General features: G+C 38.2%; 1 protein-coding gene across 1 annotated transcript; it reads right to left on the reverse strand.

Annotated features, from left to right (window-relative positions):
- Positions 1-5532: 5532 nt before the first annotated feature.
- On the reverse strand, positions 5533-14520 carry LOC108679181 (tyrosine-protein phosphatase non-receptor type 11). The gene is made up of 11 exons (XM_047880524.1): positions 14328-14520; positions 13655-13854; positions 12953-13180; positions 11327-11622; positions 9180-9236; positions 8885-9079; positions 8172-8263; positions 7362-7513; positions 6645-6898; positions 6139-6284; positions 5533-6001 (listed from the first exon to the last, which is right to left on the reverse strand). The coding sequence occupies exons 1-11, from the start codon at positions 14518-14520 to the stop codon at positions 5886-5888; spliced, it is 1929 nt and encodes a 642-aa protein (XP_047736480.1). The 3' UTR covers positions 5533-5885.
- Between the last annotated feature and the right edge of the window lie 9479 nt (positions 14521-23999).

Genomic DNA, 23999 nt, shown 5'->3' on the forward strand with positions numbered 1-23999 from the left:
GTGCCTTTGTTGGATGATTGGTTTCCATATTTATAGATTCCACAAAAAGATGGACCGAACCAATTACCATTGAAGCCAAACTTTCACTTGAGTTCTCTCAGATTTATATGCAGAAAAGCAGAGCGTAGTTTGCATAGCAATCATTTTTCCTGATATCTTCCAAGTTTAACTTGATATAAGCATTGAACAATACTTAGAATAGTAACTCCTGGCCCAATCGCTTGCGGTTCTGCACTTACCGAGATGAATTAAAATTTAATCGCAGCCTTGAATCATTTTATAACTCACGAAACTTTCAAATTTTATTATATTGTTATGTTAATGTTACAAGTGGTGCCCAAAACAAGCAAAACCATTATCTCTCCCGAAATCGATTGAAGTGTAATAATAATGTACGATAAATTAGAGTGATTTTCATCTTAATTAGAAACTATAAAAACTGGCGAGCTTATAACGTATGTATCGTTGCCGATCACGATCAAAAACGAAAATACGACTTAAATTTTCATCAATAGAAGATCATTATCACTTGACCGCCGATTTAATTTAGTCCCACCTCATTTGCAAATTTTCTACTAGCATAACCGAAAATAGTTTTCACCCACCAAATTACATGTGCCGGCAACATTTTCGACAGATTTGTACTCTTTTTTTGACGGCGTAATTTTTTACTGGGCACCAATTGTTTTTTTTAAGGCAGACTGCTTTATTTATTCAAGATAAAAATAATATTTCTAGAGCGTTCTGGGCCCCGCGCATTCAGAAGCAAGTAAAATTAGATTTTTTAGCGAAGAAAAATGCAGATCATTCAGTGTAACTATTCGTCTTATTAAATTGTGATTTCACTTTTTAGAAATGGCAAGAGGATATTATTATTTGTTTTCCCTCCTTAACATAATTAATGTAGGAATGGTCAAGTGGAAACATGGCTACTTTAATTAGATACATGAGAGTGCAGCAAACCGTAGTTACTGAATACGATTTGCTACAATGAATGGTAGTTATGGTGCGCATGCTCGGGGGGGGGGGTAATGGTTAAAATCACCAAGCTCGGAGCAGCGAGTTGGGGTTCGAAACCCACAACGAGTTGTGAAAATTTAGGGTCGAAATCGCAATTATGTGATTCAGTCAGTAAAATATCTTAATAAGTCGTTTTTTATTCGCCAGGAATATGGAAATTAACTTTTAATACAGTTTAGACTTAGTTCCTGAATGCGACGTAGCGCATGAATGCGCTTGATGAACGCGAACGTTGATTGTAGAGCGGTGGACTAACGTTTATACAAACTTAAGCTGGGGTTGAGATTAAAGTGTGAATGAACATGGTGGTTGGGTTGAAGTGGAAAAGAAAATTGTGGTTGGAATATGGGTTGTTGGGTGAACGTGGAGATGAACATGGTGGTTGGTACAGAGGTTGGGTTGAAGTGGAGATAACATAACATAACATAACATAACATAACATAACATAACATAACATAGTGATGTCAGCGCTGAAGTGTAGGCCTGTTGTGGCCTGTCGCCGATTCTTTTCCTTTTCGTGCCTTGTTCACAGAAGATCTAAAATCGTGTCATTTGACCGGATCTTTTCACGACTGACGAGAGTTTGAAATAGCTACTAGACTTCTGCTAGAATAGCTACTCCAACATGGTGGTTGGAGCAGGGGTTGGGTAGAAGGGGAATGTATGCGGCGGTAGGTACAGAGGTTGGGTTGAAGTCGGTCCACACAACGCCAGATGTTGTGGGCCGACATAATTGATGGTGAACTTTTGATTATATATTACCTTTTTTACTCTAAATTCAATATGACAACCTTTCGTAATAGCACTTGTAGCTTTGCTTGATGAGCAAAGCCTGTGGTGCATCGTACGAAAATATTCGCGCAAGATAATATATTTTTGCGCAGTAAACGCCGACTTGTTAGAGAGTTTAAATATAAATAAACTGGGGTGGCCCAGTGGTTACAGTTCAGAGTACCAAGATTGGCGCAGAGAGGCGCGGGTTCGATCCCAGCTCTGTGCGCCAGTTTCTGGTCAGAATCGGCAAGGAGGCCGGGCGGTTAAGCACAGCAGAATTGTAGCAGTGAGTTGCGAGTTCGAGACCGCAACAAGCTGTGAATATACTGCGATGTTAAGAATCGGCGACAGGCCTACGGTCTACTAAACGCTGAAAACCGCTATTATTATTATTAAATACGATCAAGAAATTCAAAGGTTATTAAAGGCTATATCGATAACTGTAGAATATGGAATGCAAGAAAACGGCTTTGATGTTAGAAACAAATGCAACAATCGCGCCATTTGTGAATATATTTGGTGTGAAGTGTCAAGCTCGCTGTGCGTTCATCAAGAAGTAGTTCTTTCTTCCAATTTATTTATTCAGCCTGTGCCTCGCACTCCAAAAAATATATTTCTCTCATTATTGAACGTTGCATTTATCAGCTTGCTTCAATCGCTAATTGCGATAACGAATTTATTTCATTGATAATATCTTGGAAAGATAAAAATATCTTTAAATCAGGTAGAAATATTCCTCACAAAACTAAATTCCTAGCACTTACCCCTGAATTCCTAGCACATTACCCTAAAATCCTAGCACATTACCCTAAAATCCTAGCACATTACCCTAAATTCCTAGCATATTACTCTACATTCCTAGCATATTACCCTAAATTCCTAGCAGATTACCCTAAATTCCTAGCACATTACTCTAAATTCCTAGCAGATTAGCCTAAATTCCCAGCACATTACTCTAAATTCCTAGCAGATTACTCCTGAATTCTAAAAACCAAAACACAAAAAAAATTCTTGGTAGCAAAGGACCACATCAAACTAAACTAGCATAGTTTATTGTGAAGGATAAAGCAAGAAAACCACAGTAAGAGTTTCGCATTATTCGAATCTCCATTAATTATTATTTTTATTTGAACGAAGTCAGAAAATCATTTTCTAACTTTAAGAAAACCGCCTCAGAAAATGACCTAAATGAGTGCAGCGCAAATGCATACGAAACTTTAATTTTTTATTAAATTAACCAATTTAATTAACCTGAAACTTTCAAGCCTAACATTGTCGTGCTTCCTCAAACTCTAAACCAACATTAACAACAATTACGTATTTATTATACATGATGACAATAATAATAATAATAAGTATGGTTCACGAAATTATTGAATGAACATTACGTATTTATTATACATGACAATAATAATAATAATAATAATGGTTCACGAAATTATTGATTGAACAATTACGTATCTATTATACATGATGACAATAATAATAATAATAATAATAATAATAAGTGTCGTTCAGGAAATTATTGAATGAACATTACGTATTTATTATACACAATAATAATAATAATAATAAGTATGGTTCACGCAATTATTGAACAGACAACATCGGATACAAACTTTCACAGTAATTTTTACGCATCCAAGTCGGCCGAGTTTAAATCTATATTTTGTTTACAAATTTCTTGGATAAAATTGGACAAAAAATAAACACAAATGGAGAAAAAATTTTATATTACAGACAAAATCGAGTGTAAATCTATATTTTGTGAACAAATTTCTTGGACAAAATTGGACAAAGAACTGTAAAAAAAAACACAAATGGACAAAAAATTTTATATTACAGACAAAATTGCGATCCTAGATGTGTAATGATAAGGATTTTGAGAGCAAGCTAGTCGGTCTTATCTAAGCCTGATATTAAACGAAATTTCAAGTTCATTGAATGAAACTTGTTGAAGACATTAAAACTTCAACTTCAACACACCGAACGCAAGATTTAGTTCACCGTAAAAATTTGTTAGCAGGCTTGAGTTTAAATGAAATTTAATAACAAAGAATTTGTGAAAATAATAGGAATGTCATTGAAAGGGATAACGTCAAGGGATGATAACTAAGTTATAGATAATTTAACGCAAATTTTCGCATCGGTATCAATTGGTCAATAATTTCATAGTTACTTTCAAGTACAAAAATTTTGATACTAATTGTCGAAATTCAACTTTTTAATTCACGTTTCAGGATTAGAAAATCAAAAAAACATGCAAAGAAAACCCTTTTTTTAAGAAAAACCAGCTCACCTGAAGTCACTGGAAAGCACATCGAAAGTTTATTAATAAATACCATTGATAGCATTATTGGAAAGTTTTATACATAATTCATTCACTATTAAAGCGAGACAACAACAGCAATTGTGATGCTATTTCTGTCATTTATTTAACACCGAACTTTGCTTTAACATTATTTTCCGGTATCAATATCTATAACGTCAAGTGAATATTACGTCTCAATTACGAATGATTATAATCTTATAATATAATAATATTCATAATAATTATATTATAATTCACGTAATATTACACGTCAAGTTATAATTTTATTCATAATAATTATACTATAATTCTCGTAACGTCAAGTGAATATTACATTCCAATTACAGATGAATAAAAATCTCATAATATTATTATATCTTATAATATTATTATATTAATGATAATTATATTATAAGATTACAATCGTCTGTAATTAAGACATAGTATTCACTTGACGTGATAGATATTGAAACTATTCACGTATCTGGGTATTTCAATTCAAGAACAATTTAAACAAACAACAAACAAATTTAAATATTCATATATGGCCTAGAAAATTAACTGTATTTTGCCGTTACGGAATGAGTTTCCAGATCAAAAAAATACGTACCTACACTGTGAACAAAATACGTACACTCATGAAAATAAAGGTGTCCTGTTGTCCAAATAGTGACACACTTCCTTACGTAGCACTGATACACTCTATTGCCAGGTTAAACTGGGTCACGGTGTCCCACTTAAAGGTTCAAAGTGCATCGCTACATGGACAGTGTCAAACTAGTTTTTTTGATTGTAAATTTAAATAAATCAAGAACTGAAAAGAAGTCGTGCAACATTATTTATAAGTACAATACTGCATTCATTTCTTAAAAAAACCAAAGAGCCTTTAACAATTTTAATGAATGACATGTCGAAAAACTATATATCAGAATTATTATGAAACGATCGTGAAGAAACAGCAATAATGATAGGTCTTTGAATACAGTGATGAACGAGTAACAATAACAAAATACTGGATGTATTGGGAAAAATTTGGTGAATGTGACTATGAATGTGATTTACAATACAAGAGACTTTCAGTATTCGTACACATATAAACTTTCTAACAGATTATAAACTTTTAAACTTTCAAAAACTTTCAACTTTCAGACACTCTCGAGATGTCCGCAAATTCGTAGTTTTGTAATTTTCCCGACATTCACGATAAGATTTGTACAAAAATAGACAATACCGATAGTTAAAAACCAATTTACTGAAAACACATGATCATTTTCAAGCTTAAGACGGGCAGTCGTTAAGCCTTCATTCGCGTTTATACAACATTACATGAAATATCAGAAAATACAGTCAAATTCGGGAAAATAAAAAAAATTTATGATACGGCAAATAATAAAAAAATTTGCTGGATACACTTTAAAAATTCACAAAGTTGCAGTAGGATGCTAAGTATCATTAATTCTTTGCTATTTAACAAGTATACCTATGAAAACATTCCTTCGAAATCCTTCACCTAGCAAAACATTCACAGGTCAATGCACACCGCATTCGCATTCAATTTACTTATACTATTGTATGAACATTAAATATACTATTGTATGAACATTAAAGACCTCTCGATTTTAGGAACCATACGCACAGGTAGTAACAAGATGTCTACAAGACGCCTATAGTACCATAGTGATCTACTATACCTACTAATATAGTTATATACAAGCGCGTTCCTTATAACCACCAAGTAAACTTTTCCATTACAACCTCTAAACTCAATCCACATGGTATTTCACTTAGCAATTACAACACTACTACCACTGGAACTGGTAGTCGTTACGTTCGAGGTACACGATGTAGTGGTAGGAGTAGTGGTAGTGGTAGTGGAACCAGGACAACTATCAAGACCAGTGGAAAGACTGGTAGATTCGACTAGGTTGAATGAACAACACTACCACCACTGGAACTAGTAGTAGTTGCGTTCGAGGTACACGATGTAGTGGTAGGAGTAGTGGTAGTGGTAGAACCAGGACAACTATCAAGACCAGTGGAAAGACTGGTAGATTCGACTAGGTTGAATGAAGTTGGTGAACAAGAAGGTGGTGATGATGAATCCGTCTTGAGAGTAACGTCGTTGGTGTGCGTTGAATTCAGAGTTGAATTCTGAGTAGCACTCAAGTCGTCACAAGATCTGTTAAAAATATATCAATTTTAGTCTGGAATTTATAACCTAATTCAGAAATCGTGGTGTTACCAGGCAGTTCTCCTAAAAGAATGTCAAAAAATTTCCTGCAATTACAAACAGGAAAAATTCATCTTCCAAGTGAAAAATTAAATCTAATTTTTATTCTCCAAAGGAGTGGAATTTCGAATTCTAGTCCAAAATCTCTGATAAAATACCACAGCGTAAGTGATAAATAGCGTAATAAGAAATAAATACACAGCGTAAATAATAAATATTGTAATAATAAATAAATACACAGCGTAAATATTAAATAACATAGCAATAAATAAAAATAGTAACTAGAAAGAATAAGTAATTTCGCCAGACCTCGCTACAGGATCAGGCGCCGCATTCCTGAGCAGGAGCAGCTTGGGGTCCTTTGCAGGAGGTGGTGCAGGTGGTGCAGGAGCCAGCAGATGTGCAGGTGGTGCAGGTGGAGGAGGTGACGTGGGCAGGAGGGATATGGTGGAACGGGAGAGACTCTTCCCTGCTGAAGTGGAAGAGGCACTCCCTTCCAGCCCCGCGGCGGCCTCAGCGCTGTACTTGATGTTAGTGTACTCCCTGCCCACCTGCAGCGACTTCTGCGGGAGGAAGGGAGGGGTGAGGTGTGAGTAAATTATATGGGGATGTACCCTAACAAAATTTAGAGTCGCCCCAGCTTCTGGTTTAGAGTCGCCCCAGCTTCTGGTTTAGAGTCGCCCCAGCTTCTGGTTTAGAGTCGCCCNCGCTGAGTGCGAGAGACAGAGAACCCGGGATCTGGGTGCGAGAGAGAGAGAACCCGGGAGCTGGGTGCGAGAGAGAGAGAACCTGGGAGCTGGGTGCGAGAGACAGAGAACCCGGGCGCTGAGTGCGAGAGACAGAGAACCCGGGATCTGGGTGCGAGAGAGAGAGAACCCGGGAGCTGGGTGCGAGAGACAGAGCCTCTCACCACTGCACCACCACAGCTCTACCTTCTTAGCACTCGTTCTAATGTTGCATTGAGTTGAGTAAGAAGTTGAAAATTAGAGTTGGGTACAACGTCGAGTTGAGTATTTCGTTACTCACCTTCTCCGCACTCATCCTGTGCTCGATGGCATCAATGTGGTCCTGTACGGCGAGGTACACAAACTTGTACTGCGCTTCGGTCTGCACGAGACCGGACCGCTGGGACCGCACGTGTAGGATGGTGCGCTGTATGTCCAGTTCACAGTCCAGACCTGGGATATCAACACATTTATTTATTATATTTATTTAATAATTATAACATTCACATACAACACATTTGAAGAATGTACAACTAAGTGAGTTTGATTTTATTTGTCAAAATAATGCAAAATGAATGTCATTTATTGGAAATATATTCAGAGGGTCAATATTTTATTCATCGAACTAATACTTACACAGACAATGAATGTCATTCATTGGGGAAAAAAATCAGGGGTCAATTTATATTTTGACGTTAATAATTATAGATACCAATTTCAATTTGGAAGTCATAGAAACCGAGTTGAACGGGTAATATGCAAGCTAAACATTAGTTTAAGAATTGAACTGCCTAGTTCCTTGAGTGTGAAACACTTTGATGACGACCTCAAATCTATTCAACCACACTTATATACAAAATTATACATAAAATATATACTTGTATATACAAAATACTACCACACTTACGATTAAATGATGTCCCTGCAGCTAGAGCAGCGCAACATCGAATTTTAACAGCGCATTTCAATTTAAAAACACCAAGTGAATATGAAGATCAGAGGTCACTTGTATCATGTCGAGGACGATGAAGGCTCCTTACCTCAGGATCATGTCTAGGACGATGAAGGCTTACCTTGCCTCAGGATCATGTCGAGGACGATGAAGGCTTACCTTGCCTCACGATCTGCCTCAGGATCATGTCTAGGACGATGAAGGCTCTTACCTTGCCGCACGATCTGCCTGAGGAACATGTCACAGTACACCTGACAAGTGGGGCAGTACACCTGACAAGTGGGGCAGTACACCTGACAAGTGGGCCAGTACACCTGACAAGTGGGCCAGTACACCTGACAAGTGGGTCAGTACACCTGACAAGTGGGGCTGTACACCTGACAAGTGGCGCAATACACCTGACAAGTGTGTCAGTACACCTGACAAGTGGGTCAGTACACCTGACAAGTGGGTAAGTGCACCTGACAAGTGGGTAAGTGCACCTGACAAGTGAAAACAGACTCATGATGGGTGGTGAATGAGTTACCCACTCACAATGAGTGGCTCACAAGTTACCCACCTCTCAGTGGTAGGGTCGGCGCAGTTGAGAGGGAACTTAAGTTCTATAACATGTCCATTCTTCTCCTTAAGTTGTCCCACTCATGAGTGGCGAGTTACCCACCTCTCAGTGGTAGGGTCGGCGCAGTTGAGAGGGAACTTAAGTTCTATAACATGTCCATTCTTCTCCTTAAGTTGTCCCACTCATGAGTGGCGAGTTACCCACCTCTCAGTGGTAGGGTCGGCGCAGTTGAGAGGGAACTTAAGTTCTATAACATGTCCATTCTTCTCTTTAAGTTGTCCCACTCACAATGAGTGGCTCACAAGTTACCCACCTCTCAGTGGTAGGGTCGGCGCAGTTGAGAGGGAACTTAAGTTCAATAACATGTCCATTCTTCTCTTTAAGTTGTCCCTGGTTCTCCATGTAATACTGAACAAGTTCAGCGAGCGTGGCGAACTTCTCCCCGCCGTACAGGTCATAGAAATCGCCCATGTTCTGGATCTTGATGTGCGTTACTTCACCATTACGTCTGTAATTAATTATTTTAATTAATATGAGAAATAAAATTAGAACCATTAGAACTCAATCTCCGAAATTAGAACCATTAGAACTTAATTTCACCGCCGTACAGGTCATAGAAGTCACCCATGTTCTGGATCTTGATGTGCGTAACTTCACCATTACGTCTGCAATTAATTATTTTAATTAATATGTGAAATAAAATTTGAAATATTAGAACAGTAAATTAACAGTAAAATTAGTACAGTAAATTGGGTAATAAAAAAATATAACTCAGTACTCACTGCAGTGAATGACAGAGAGCGCATTTTCTCGTCGACGAAAACGCGAAGTCACGGACGGACGGACAGACAGACGGACGGATAGACGGACGGACAGACGGACGGACGGACGGACATGACGAGCACTTTAGGGCTTTTTCCCATAAATGAGAAAATGCGCTAAAAATGATTAAAAATTTTATTAATATGTGAAATAAAATGTGACACATTAGAACAGTAAATTGGTATTGGATGAATTACTGGAGTTAATTGATGATGGATGAAATAGTAGAGGATATAGATGTTGGGTGAATTAGTAGAGTAGATCGGGTAATATAAAAAATGGGTGTAGGGTGAATTAGTAGAGTAGATCGGGTAATATAAAAAATGGGTGTAGGGTGAATTAGTAGAGTAGATCGGGTAATATAAAAAATGGGTGTAGGGTGAATTAGTAGAGTAGATCGGGTAATATAAAAATGGGTGTAGGGTGAATTAATGAGTAGATCGGGTATATAAAAATGGGTGTAGGGTGAATTAATGAGTAGATCGGGTAATATAAAAATGGGTGTTGGGTGAATTAGTAGAGTAGATCGGGTAGTATAAAAAATGGGTGTTGGGAATTAGTCAAGTAGATCGGGTAATATAAAAAATGGGTGTAGGGCGAATTAGTAGGGTAGATCGGGTAATATAAAAAATGGGTGTAGGGCGAATTAGTAGGGTAGATCGGGTAATATAAAAAATGGGTGTAGGGTGAATTAGTAGGGTAGATTGGTAATATAAAAAATGGGTGTAGGGTGAATTAGTCGAATAGATTGGGTAGTATAAAAAATGGGTGTTGGGCGAATTAATGAGTAGATCGCGTAATATAAAAAATGGGTGTTGGGTGAATTATTAGGGTAGATTGGGTAATATAAAAAATGGGTCTAGGGTGAATTAGTAGGGTAGATTGGGTAATATAAAAAATGGGTGTTGGGTGAATTATTAGGGTAGATCGGGTAATTTAAAAAATGGGTGTTGGGTGAATTAGTAGGGTAGATTGGGTAATATAAAAAACGGGTGTAGGGCGAATTAGTAGAGTAGATTGGGTAATATAAAAAACGGGTGTAGGGCGAATTAGTAGGGTAGATCGGGTAATATAAAAAAGGGTGTTGGGTGAATTACTAGAATATATCGGGTAATATAAAAAATGGGTGTAGGGTGAATTAGTAGGGTAGATTGGTAATATAAAAAATGTGTGTAGGGCGAATTATTAGGGTAGATCGGGTAATTTAAAAAATGGGTGTTGGGTGAATTATTAGGGTAGATCGGGTAATTTAAAAAAATGGGTGTTGGGTGAATTAGTCGAATAGATTGGGTAGTATAAAAAATGGGTGTTGGGCGAATTAATGAGTAGATCGCGTAATATAAAAAACGGGTGTTGGGTGAATTATTAGGGTAGATTGGGTAATATAAAAAATGGGTCTAGGGTGAATTAGTAGGGTAGATTGGGTAATATAAAAATGGGTGTTGGGTGAAATTAGGAGAGTAGATCGGGTAATATAAAAAACGGGTGAATGAATCGGTGTCGAATACACTGCTACGGTGATATGTATGAATGATGAATATATTGGTAAATAGTATCTTTGATTCACGAATGAATACAAGTGACGACTGAATACAGTTTTTACAATTATTTGAGATTTTTTCCAAGATTATTTTAGGAAGTTTTAAAAGTTATTTGTGGCTGTTCTGAAGATTATTTCAAGTCATTTAAAGATTAATTAAAATAGTTTTAAAAAATTATTTGAAGCTATTTTGAAGAATTTTACTGGACTGCCTCACTAGTGCACTGTCTCACCAGTGGACTGCCTCACCAGTGGTCTGCCTCACCTGTGGACTGCCTCACCTGTGGACTGCCTCACTAGTGGACTGCCTCACCTGTGGACTGCCTCACTAGTGGACTGATTCACCTGTGGACTGCCTCACCAGTGGACTGTCTCACCAGTGGACTGCCTCACCTGTGGACTGCCTCACCTGTGGACTGCCTCACNACGTAGCAACCCACCTTGCCCCTCTCCACCTCCTTGGTTGTCATGACAACCACGTAGCAACCCACCTTGCCCCTCTCCACCTCCTTGGTTGTCATTACAACCACGTAGCAACCCACCTTGCCCCTCTCCACCTCCTTGGTTGTCATGACAACCACGTAGCAGTCTTCCTGCCACAACATCCACCAGAAGTCAGCCACGGTGTTGCTCAGGCAGCCCTGGGTTGCAATGTAGCGCTGCTGGTCCCCGCTGCCATCGTCTTCGCTCTGCAACACGACAACAACGTCAGGAAAATCGGGAAATAAAATAAAATTTAAAGGAAAACATGACAAGAAAGTGTCGAAAAAAATAAATAAATATATGATAAGAGAGTGATGAGCTCAGGAAAACCGGAGAAGAAAATAAATTGAAAAATATAACTCAGTACTCACTGCAGTGAGTGACAGAGAGCGCATTTTCTCGTTGACGAAAACTTGAAGTCACTGACGGACAGACAGACATACGGACAGACAGACAGACAGACGGACGGACGGACGGACAGACAGAGACAGACGGACAGACAGACGGACAGACAGACGGACAGACAGGCAGACAGGCGGACAGACAGACGGACGGACATGACGAGCACAGTAGCGTCTTTTTTTGCCATATATGAGAAAATGCTCTAAGAAGACATGATAAGAAAGTTTTGAAAAAAATTAAATAAATATATGATAAGAGAGTGATGAGCTGCGGTGGTGCAGTGGTGAGAGCTTCTGTCTCTTGCTTCCAGCGACCCGAGGGTTCGAGTCACAGGCAGGACAAGTTTTTTAGAGAAGCTTAGCTCAAGGGCAACTCAGTCATTTATCCATAAATAATTGATCTCAATATAATCTAAACTACCAGGATAGGCAATTATAATAACAACAAAGAATGATAAAAGAAATCTGATTTTAAATTATGATATTATTTTCATTGTTGCTACTTTTGTAATTCTTGGAAAAGATGATTGTGACATCTGTATAACAGACTTGCGAAGACAAGCTTGAGCCATAATGGTTCTAACTATGGTATTATTACAGTACTATTCATCACGCGGATCGATGATGGCTAAACTACCGTCCAGTTATGATGGCTCAAACTATGGTTCTACCACCCAGTGATGATGGCTCAAACTATGGTTCTACCACCCAGTTATGATGGCTCAAACTATGGTTCTACCGCCCAGTGATGATGGCACAAACTATGGTTCTACCGTCCAGTGATGATGGCTCAAACTATGGTTCTACCACCCAGTGATGATGGCTCAAACTATGGTTCTACCGTCCAGTGGTGATGGCTCAAACTATGGTTCTACCGCCCAGTGATGATGGCTCAAACTGTGGTTCTACCGCCCAGTGATGATGGCTCAAACTATGGTTCTACCACCCAGTGATGATGCCTCAAACAATGGTATTATTACAGTATATATGAAGGCTCAAACTGTGGTTCTACCGTCCAGTTATGATGACTCAAACTATGGTTCTACCATCCAGTGATGATGTCCCAAACTATGTATTATTACAGTATCGATAAAGTTTCAAACTATGGTTCTACCACCCGATGATGATGGCTCACAGTGATGTGGTTAGCATTGATGTAGTCAGAGCCCGGTATACCAGGGTCCCGGTCACGCAGCACAACCCTGGTGTGGTCAAAGGGCAGGATGTTCTTGTAGCGGTTCTTGCTGCGGTTCTCAGGCTTCTGGCCCTCACTCCGGGAGTGAAGCTTCTTGCATTCCTGCTGCTGCAGCGACTCAAACTCCTCCCAGAACCCGACCTTGCCCATCGCCGTGCTCGTGTTCTCCTGGGGGACAAGGATGGGTTAGAGATGGGGCCCAGGGGGACAAGGACTGGGTTAGAGATGGGGACAAGAGGGACAAGGACTGGGTTAGAGATGGGGACAAGCCTCCCAGAACCCGACCTAGCCCATGGCCGTGCTCGTGTTCTCCTGGGTGCAAGGAGTGGGTTAGAGATGGGGACAAGGGAGACAAGGACTGGGTTATGGATGGGGCCCAGGGGAACAAGGACTGGGTTAACGATGGGGGACAAGAGAACAAGGACTGGGTTAGAGATGGGGCCCAGGGTGACAAAGACTGGGTTAGAGATAGATGGGGACAAGAACTGGGTTAGAGATGGGGCCTAGGGGGACAAAGACTGGGTTAGAGATGGGGCCCAGGGGGACAAAAACTGGGTTAGAGATGGGACCCAGAGGGACAAGGACTGGGTTAGAGATGGAGATATAATAACAATAATTAAGATTATTATTAATAATCTTAACCTGGCCAGCATTAAGTGATAGCTCCTTGACGCGCCTGGCGATGCCCCTGGCGTTGATGCGGGTGGCGTTGAAGGGCTGCTTCAGGGGCACCACAGTACCACTCTGCTCTACCATCGGGTTGTTGCGGTAGTACTCCACCAACTCACGTAGCTGGGGGAACTTGCGGCCTCCACCCACGTCAAACTGGCCCTCCTGTGGGGGAATGGGGGGTTAGGTAGGGTGGTAGTGGGGGATTAGATAGGGCACCACCGTACCACTCTGCTCTACCATTGGGTTGTTGCGGTAGTACTCCACCAACTCACGCAGCTGGGGGAACTTACGCCCTCCACCCACGTCAAACTGCCCCTCCTGTGGGGGAATCACCACCACAGGAGGCTACCCTCACCAGCACAGGAGGCTACCCTCACCACCACAGGAGGCTACCCTCACCACCACAGGAGGCTACCCTCACCACCACAGGAGGCTACCCTCACCACCACAGGAGGCTACCCTCACCAGCACAGGAGGCTACCCTCACCACCACAGGAGGCTACCCTCACCACCACAGGAGGCTACCCTCACCAGCACAGGAGGCTACCCTCACCATCACAGGAGGCTACCCTCACCATCACAGGAGGCTACCCTCACCTCATACGATGGGTGCCGCGCACCGCAGAAATTGCCCGAAAATTACACGTGGGCGCTGAACCACGGCGGTCAGTACGCCCTTTGCAGACGTTGATATCGCTGGCGATACGTCTCATGCCCTTAAGAGAGGGGAGCTTCATCTGAGGGTCACTTCCCTCATCGTCGTCAGGTCCTGACAGCTGAACGTACGACGGAGTGAACAAAGAGTTCCAGCGGTTCAGTAGCGCCTTGGCTTTCATGCTGCGACAATTTTCGTGATCCGTGAATTTGATATTTGCTTCGTAGGCGTTTCAACGAATTCGTGAAGGCTTTTTTTTATAACAGTTTTGGATTTATTGGTGTTATTTGATATTAACTTGTTATCGTGATGCGACAATTTTCGTGAATTAGATATTTGCTTCGTAGGCGTTTCAACGAGTTTGGCAAGGCTTTTTCTTAACACAGTTTTAGAGGTTTTTGTATTATTAACTTCTTACCCGTTTCGATTTTGGGATAATGTTTTTACTGGTTTTCGGTTTCCCTAAATTCCGAGAATTTGATATTTTCTTCGTAGGCGATTCAACGAGTTTGGCAAGGTTTTTTTTTAACCACAGTTTTGGATTTTTTGAGTAAAATGATATTCTCTTCTTTGGCGTTTCGATTTTGAGGTGCTGTTTTTACTGGTTTTCGGTTTCCCTAAATTCCGAGAATTTGATACTTGCTTCGTAGGCGTTTCAACGAGTTTGGCAAGGCTTTTTTTTAGCAGTTTTGAATTTTTTGTGTGGTGTTTGATATACTCTTCTTTGGCGTTTCGATTCTAAGTTCTGCTTTCACTTCAGTTTTCAGTTTCCCTATAAGAGCCGACAATTGAATATTTTCTTCGTAGGCGTTTCGACGAATTTGGCAATGCTTTTTTTCCTCAGATTGAAATTTTTTGGTGTTGTTTGATAATCTCTTTTTAGTAGTTTCGATTTGAGGTGCAGCTTTTACTTCAGTTTTCGGTTTCCCTAAGTTCCGTGATTTTGATATTTTCTTCGTGGGCGTTTCGTAGAATTTGGGATGCTTTTCTATCCCATCACTTGAGATTTCTTTATATTTTACGGATTTTAATTTTCTTTGTAAGCGTGTTTATAAGCTGGGATTTTTTTACCACAGTTTCGGACGTTTCTTTTCACCTCAGTTTGAGATTTCGCTACGTTTCGCAAATTTGAAATTTCTTCGCATGTGTAGGCGATTCGATGGAATTGGGACAAGTCATTTACCTCAGTTTAGGAGTTTTTTATACGTTAGCTTCATGTTCCTTTCAGTTATGCGCATTAAATTTTTTTTTCTTGTTCGTTTCACTGAGATTCGAATATCTGTTGTACTTCACTTTGCAAGGTTTCTTTCACCTTAGTTTCAGATTTTTTACGTTCCGAGAACTTGAAATTTCTTTGTATGTGTTTCACAGAGTTTAATGTGTTTCATTTCTATCTATGTGAAGATCTTTGCTGTCATTGACCAACTATAGGATATTTTCGGGAATTTTAACTCAATTTCAATTTCATTTTCCTTTAATCACCACCGTACACTTGGATTAAGAATCACAATGTATTATCTTCAGTTTCAATAAAATATTGGTAATGAAGTTCGGCGTCGCAGGGAGATATCATTGAAAATTTTGCATTGGTTTCACATTTCACATTTGGATTCTAATGGTTTCAATTTTGCAAGAATCTAAATTTGCGTCTGAATCTCAATTTTCCTGTGAATTCTATGCATCTCGATCCACATTTTCTGTCAATTCTATAAAAATTTTCTGTCAATTCTATGCGTCTCGATCTAAATTTTTCTGTCACTTCTATGCGTCTCGATCTAAATTTTTCTGTAAATTCTATCCGTATCGTTCTAAATTTTTCTGTCAATTCTATGCGTCTCGATCTAAATTTTTCTGTCAATTCTATCCGTCTTGTCTAAAATTTTCTGTCAATTCTATGCGTCTCGATCTAAATTTTTCTGAATTCTATGCGTCTTAACCTAAATTTTTCTGTCAATTCTATACAATTTTTCTCTCAATTCTATACAATTTTTCTGTCAATTCTATGCGTCTCGATCTAAATTTTTCAATAAATTCAATACAAATTTTCTGTCAATTCTATACAAATTTTCTGTCAATTCTACACGCCTCGATTTCAATTTTTTTGTCAATTCTATACGCCTCGATCTCAATTTTTCTGTCAATTCTATATAATTTTTTTGTCAATTCTATACAATTTTTCTGTCAATTATATACGCATCGAACTAAATTTTTCTGTCAATTCTATACTCCTTGATCAAAATTTTTCAGCCAGCACCAGCACCACGCACCACCCACCACAGCACCCTGCACAACACTACCTGACGCCTGGCGTAATACGCAGTCAGATGTGAGCGCGATAACAGCGCCGATAACAGCGCCCAACATAACAAACTGATGCGTTAAAGCAGCATATCGTTCTAACTAATATACATGACTTAATGAGCTGTATTACCAGCTTATTAAGTTGAGAAGCTGTATTACCTCATCTGCATAGTTAAGAAAAAATTAAATGAAATCCGTAATATAGAGGACTTAATGAGGCTCCTCCTTATTTACTTGAAGGTAAATTAATGAGCTGTATTAGGTACTTGCTTATCAAGTTAAGACCTGGATGACTTAATGAGCTGTACGTATTACCTGCTATGTATCTAGTTAAGAAATAATTAAATGAACTCCGTAATATAGATAACTTAATGAGCTGTATTACCTGCTTATTAAGTTAAGAAATTATTAAATGAACTCCGTAATATAGATAACTTAATGAGCTACCTATATTACCTGCTTATTAAGTTAAGAAAATATTAAATGAGCTCCGTCATATACATGACTTAATGAGCTGTATTACCTGCTTATTAAGTTAAGACCTGCTTCTTATTTTCTTAATGGATCATTACATTAACATATACGTGATGAAAATTTGATCAGCTAGTCCGATAAAATCATTTACTTTACACTTTTACGGACAAGATGCCACATTCATCTACTCAATTATTATAAAAATAATCGAACTCAGTAAATTACAATAAGCCTTGGTTGTATTCAATAAATACAGCACTTTAAGAAGACTTAAAAAAAAAAATTCTTGGAAAATGGACATAACCGAAAATTCTAAGAAAACAATAGGTATATTGCCAATGCACCAGAACGATCCTGCACCAATGTTTCATACACTGTTAGAAAAAACGGTGAAAAATGGTCCCTCTGGCGTTCTCGTGGCCGGTCGCCCCGTGAAAATAAACTGTTTCGCCGTTTTTATCAGATGTTTTACGGATTTCTAGTGTTAAATTAGAATAAAAACGGCGACACTGTTTCTTTTCACGTGCCGACCGGCCACTGAAACGCTGGTAATACCGTTAACGGGAATTTTTCTAACAGTGTAACGAGTTCTCACATGAACCATTAAATTAATGTTATCATGCAGCCCTCATCTCCGAACTACTTAACAGAGTTAACAGAGTTAAATTATTACAATTTTTGGTTGTTGCACTCTGCCTATGTAGTAGTTGAACAAATCTGGGTCATGAGACCACCAAAAATTAAAAAAAAAATTTGGTTGGCACCCTACCCCTCGTATTATTATACTATGCAACATTCCGGTTGTATATAACATAAATAACATATACCGGTACGTACTATTGAATATTATATTTTATATAACATATATAAATTATAGTATTCATCATTATATTTATATATAACATATATAATACTATGCAACATTACATTTGTATATAACATATAAATAACACATACCGGTACGTACTATTGAACATTATATTTTATATAACATATATAAACTATAGTATTCATCATTATATTTGTAGGTATATAATATATATAATACTATGCAACATTACGGTTGTATATAACATAAATAACACATACCGGTACGTACTATTGAACATTATATTTTATATAACGTATATAAACTATAGTATTCATCATTATATTTGTATATAACATATAATACTATGCAACATTACGTTTGTATAGAACATATAAATAAGATATACCTACTATTGAACATTATATTTTATACAACATATAAAAACTATACTGTTGAATATTATATTTGTAAATAACATATACTTAACATCAAAAAGCAACCGAAAGTAAATCTAAGAAGAACAAGTACTATAAAGAAGTTTAGATGTTGTGAACGTAAACTAAAGCAAGCAGAGAAGCACGTGAGGCTACATGAGAAGCTCTTGATACAGAGAGCTGTTAGCAATACATTAACTGTGGCGCAATGTGGCATTAGCTGCGCCACAGCGGCAAACTGGCCACAATGCTAAACTGGCCACAATGCCACACAGGAACACACAGTGCCACACGGGAAACATACAGTGCCACACTGGCCACAGTGTCACACATGAAACACACAGTGCCACACGGGAAACACAGTGCCAAACGGGAAACATACAGTGCCATACTGGCCACAGTGCCACACTGGCCACAGTTCCACACTGGCCACAGTTCCACACTGACCACAGTGCCACAATGACCACAGTGCCACACTGGCAACAGTGCCACAATGACCACAGTTCCACAATGACCACAATGCCACACTGGCCACAGTGCCAAACTGGCCACAATGCCACACAGGCCACAATGTTAAACTGGCAACAGTACCACACTGACCACAAAGGGTGGGGAGAGGGCGAGGGGGTATCATACGGTGGGGAGAGGGCTAGGGGGTATCACAGGGTGGGGAGAGGGCGAGGGAGTATCACAAGGTGGGGAGAGGGTCTCACAAAAGCTTGAGAAAGTCAAAAAAAAGAGGAAGGGTGGGGGAAAATAATGTATAACTAGAGAACAGGAATTCGAAAAATTGCTGCATTCGAGACTGACACATCAAAATGCGGTTTAAATAGCACAATGAAAAGATAAAAGAATTTATAAGCAAATATTCAAATCTAAAAAAGGCAACTTCGGAGAGATTTTAATTATGAAGATTGCTAATTGACTTAGTAAAACGAAATATTTATACATAAAACTGCGAGGTAGACATTTATGTTTTAATGTTTAAGGATATTTATTGAATGGGTGGATATTGGGACAGAGGGCATGATGTGTGAGGGTAGATAAGAGGGTACAAAATACGAAGGTACAGAATACAGAATATGAGGGTACAGAATATGAGGGTACAGAATATGAGGGTACAGAATATGAGGGTACAGAATATGAGGGTACANATGTGGTGTGGTGACATCACACATCAAGTGAGGGGAGGTGATGTGGTGCAGCTAAGATGTGGTGTGGTGACATCACACATCAAGTGAGGGGAGGTGATGTGGTGCAGCCAAGATGTGGTGTGGTGACATCACACATCAAGTGAAGGAAGCTGGCTGTGATGCAGACAAGATGTGGTGTGGTGACATCACACATCGAGTGAGGGGAGGTGATGTGGTGCAGACAAGATGTGGTGCTGTGACATCACACATCGAGAGCTTAATGCAAAAGCTGATAAAAAACCAACGCAATTCATCACAAAACTTCAATGTTTATTTGACTTCCTCTCAGGGGTCACATTTAAATACATTTTTAATCGTTGCAATGCATTCGTTTTAAAAGGCAAGCATTAACACTAATACCTTAATTTTTTATGAAATAAATTTCAGAACTGCACAACTATTAGCCCGACCCAACTCATGCGTAAATTTCTCCGTAAATTTAATACATTAACGATATTTAATTAATAAATATTACATTACCGCTGATTAAGTAATAATTATTACATTACAGATAATTAATTAATAACTGATACATTACCGATAATTTACTAATAATTAATACACTAGGGTACCAATGATTAATTACTAATTAATACATTACCGATAATTAATTAATAATTAATACATTACCTGTGATTAATTTATAATTAATACATAACCGATGCTTAATAATAATATATATATTATAATAATAATAATAATATATACGTTACAGACCAATAAAAATACATTAATTAGCCTATACTCTAATATTAAGGAATTTAACGGCTAAAGTGAATAAAAATATAACTCAATACTCACTGCAGTGAGTGACAGAGAGCGCATTTTCTCGTCGACGAAAACGTGAAGTCACGGACAGACGGACAGACGGACGGACGGACGGACAGACAGACGGACGGACGGACTGACAGACGGACATGGCGAGCACAATAGTGCATTTTTTCCATAAATGAGAAAATGCGCTAAAAATGACAGGAATTTTGAGGAAACAGCCGTCGCTGCGAAGCACAATGATTCAAGTCGTATTCGTAAATAACATAACGTAATATAATTAACTATTTGTTGAGCATTAAGTACCCATCACGTAGTAGAATACAATTTTCTATACATATAATATACATAACGTAACCGCATAACATTTTTCACGGTTTACAAAGCACAATATGCATGAGATATGCCCAAAGTCTCTAATAAACTAATTTTAAATCAAAAGTCAAAACGATGAAAATTTGTCATAATATACGAAAAAATTGAAGCGATGAACACGACTTCAATTGAACGAGACTGATCTTTCACTTGAGATAAGTTCCAGAGACTTAAATAGATAAAGCTAAAGAGATAAAGCCACTTGAGATAAGGACGTTTGAACTTTTCACACACTGTTAGGAAAACGGTGAAAAAACGGTCCCACCGGCGTTCTAGTGGCCGGTCGCCCCGTGAAAATAAACTGTTTCGCCGTTTTTATCAGATGTTTTACGGACTTCTAGTGTTAAATTAGAATAAAAACGGCGACACGGTGTTTCTTTTCACGTGCCGACCGGCCACTGAAACGCCGGTAATACCGTTAACGGTAATTTTTCTAGCAGAGCAGTCAGTGCAATTTAGATACTCGGCCATTTTATCCAACCTTGATCCATGAGAAGCATGAGTGAACATTTCATATCTTGACGTATTTCTTATTTTTTAGATCCAGAGATGAAAAAAATATAACTCAGTACTCACTGCAGTGAGTGACAGAGAGCGCATTTTCTCGTCGACGAAAACGTGAAGTCACGGACGGACAGAAAGACAGACAGACGGACGAACAGACAGACAGACGGACGGACGGACATGACTAGCACAATAGTGCCTTTTTTCCATAAATGAGAAAATACGCTCAAAAATGATCTTCAATATGGGATATTAAAGATCCCTAACCAGTAGTCGCACATGGGCACGGTAAGAAGCGTTGCATTATACAGGACAAATGAACACGGTAAAATACCTTCATTGTATAAGCAAGATATACAGAGACAGTGGAAAGACACATCATACGAGACATTTCATCGTTGACACATTTCATCACTATAGCTATTCATCATAGCACATTTCATCGTTGACACATTTCATCACTCTAGCTATTCATCATAGCACATTTCATCATTGACACATTTCATCACTCTAGCTATTCATCATAGCACATTTCAACATTGCATAAAGTGCATTTTGCAAACATAGATCTGAGTCAGGGAACCATAGAGAGATAATATATAAATTATTGCATTACTAATAAGACTAAGCCATAAAATCGTAGTCTTCAGAGTAAATCAACTTTCCATATAGAATGATAATTTACAGTTACAAGAATATTATTCGCGCCAAAAAGCCTGTTAAATTGAGTTACCCTCAACAGACAGAGGGTTAATGCAAGTACAAAATAAATAGAATATCAGAGGGTAAATTGCGCTGGGGCAGCGTTTCCATTTACGGAAGATGCATCATATATATGAACGTTCTAGTTTCGTTAGAGGCAATCCCAAAATTTGATCATAGATTTTTTATACTAGTTTGAGTTTCGTTGGAATTAATCCCAAAGTTCGATAGTTGATTTGTTATCATTCTAGTTTCGTTGAAATTAATATCAAAGTTTAGTAGTAATGGATTTGTGAACATTAAAATTTCGTTTAAAGTAATCCTAAAGTTTGATAAAGGATTTGTGAACAATGAACTTTTGTTTAAAGTAATCCTTAAGTTTGATAAGTGATTTGTGAACAATGAACTTTCGTTTAAAGTAATCCTAAAGTTTGATAAGGGATTTGTGAACAAAGAACTTTCGTTAAAAGTAATCCTAAAGTTTGATAAAGGACTTGTGAACAATGAAATTTCGTTTAAAGTAATCCTTAAGTTTGATAAGGGAATTGTGAACAAAGAACTTCCGTATGAAGTAATCCTAAAGTTTGATAAAGGATTTGTGAACAATGAACTTTCGTTTAAGGAATCCTAAAGTTTGATAAGGGATTTGTGAACAATGAACTTTCGTTTAAAGTAATCCTTAAGTTTGATAAAAGATTTGTGAACAATGAACTTCCGTTTAAAGTAATCCTAAAATTTGATAAAGGAATTGTGAACATTGAACTTTCGTTTAAAGTAAAGTAAGTTTAATATTGGTTTGTGAATATCGAACTTTCGTTTAAAGTAATCCTAAAGCTTGATAAGGGATTTGTAAACAATGCATTTTCGCTTAAAGTAATCCTAAAGTTTGATAAAGGATTTTTGAACAATGAACTTTCGTTTAAAGTAATGAATTTTTAAAGTAAAGTAATTTTAATATTGGTTTGTGAATATTGAACTTTGGTATCTAGAAGATTGATAGATGATACTGAGCGTTATGGTATAGGGAATATTCAAAAATATAACTTATTAATGGTACGGAGGAACGTTCAAAAATGTGACTCGTTTATGGCACGTTGAACGGTCAAAAATATGACTCATTTATGGTACGGAGGAACGGTCAAAAATATGACTCATTTATGGTACGGAGGACGGTCAAAAATATGACTCATTTATGGTACGTTGAACGATCAAAAATATGACTCATTTATGGTACGGAGAACGGTCAAAAATATGACTCATTTATGGTACGTTGAACGATAAAAAATATGACTCATTTATGGTACGTTGAACGATCAAAAACATGACTCATTTATGGTATGGAGAACGGTCAAAAATACGACTCATTTATGGTACGGAGGAACGGTCAAAAATATGATTCATTTATGGTACCTGCGGAGGACGGTCAAAAATATGATTCATTTATGGTACGGAGGACGGTCAAAAATATGACTCACTTAGGAAACCTTTCATTGAAAAAGTAAATGAACAAAAAGGATTATAGGCATATTAGGTGAATGTGAATTCGTTCACCTTCGGAGTATAACAGTGAAATTGAAAACAAATTCAACAGAAAACAAAGTCTGAACAGGGGAAATGTAAAGAAGCGATTTAGATTCATTGAACTTTGATTTAAATAAGAATATAAAGGTAAGGGTTACACAAGACTGAATACTAACGAGCGGAGTTGAAACTTGATTGAATCTATAGGGCGTTGACACCAAGATAATTTAAATGCTGTCAAAAGTAAACTGATGCACTTAATAATGCAAGCACGATAAGAAGGTGAAAATAGAGAAAGAGATCCCTGCATAAACTAAAAAAAAATATAACTCAGTACTCACTGCAGTGAGTGACAGAGAGCGCATTTTCTCGTCGACGAAAACGTGAAGTCATGGATGGACAGACGGACGGACATGGCGAGCACAATAGTGCATTTTTCCATAAATGAGAAAATGCGCTAAAAATGGGTGATATTGTCCGAATAGTGACACTGTCCAACTCACAGTTCGAGCAGAGAGCGGACGTAGCACGGACACGCCCTATTATAGCCGGGCCAAACTGGGTCAGGATGACT

Source organism: Hyalella azteca, unplaced genomic scaffold (genome assembly GCF_000764305.2).
Source record: "Hyalella azteca isolate HAZT.00-mixed unplaced genomic scaffold, Hazt_2.0.2 contig653, whole genome shotgun sequence".
Taxonomy (NCBI): domain Eukaryota; kingdom Metazoa; phylum Arthropoda; class Malacostraca; order Amphipoda; family Hyalellidae; genus Hyalella; species Hyalella azteca.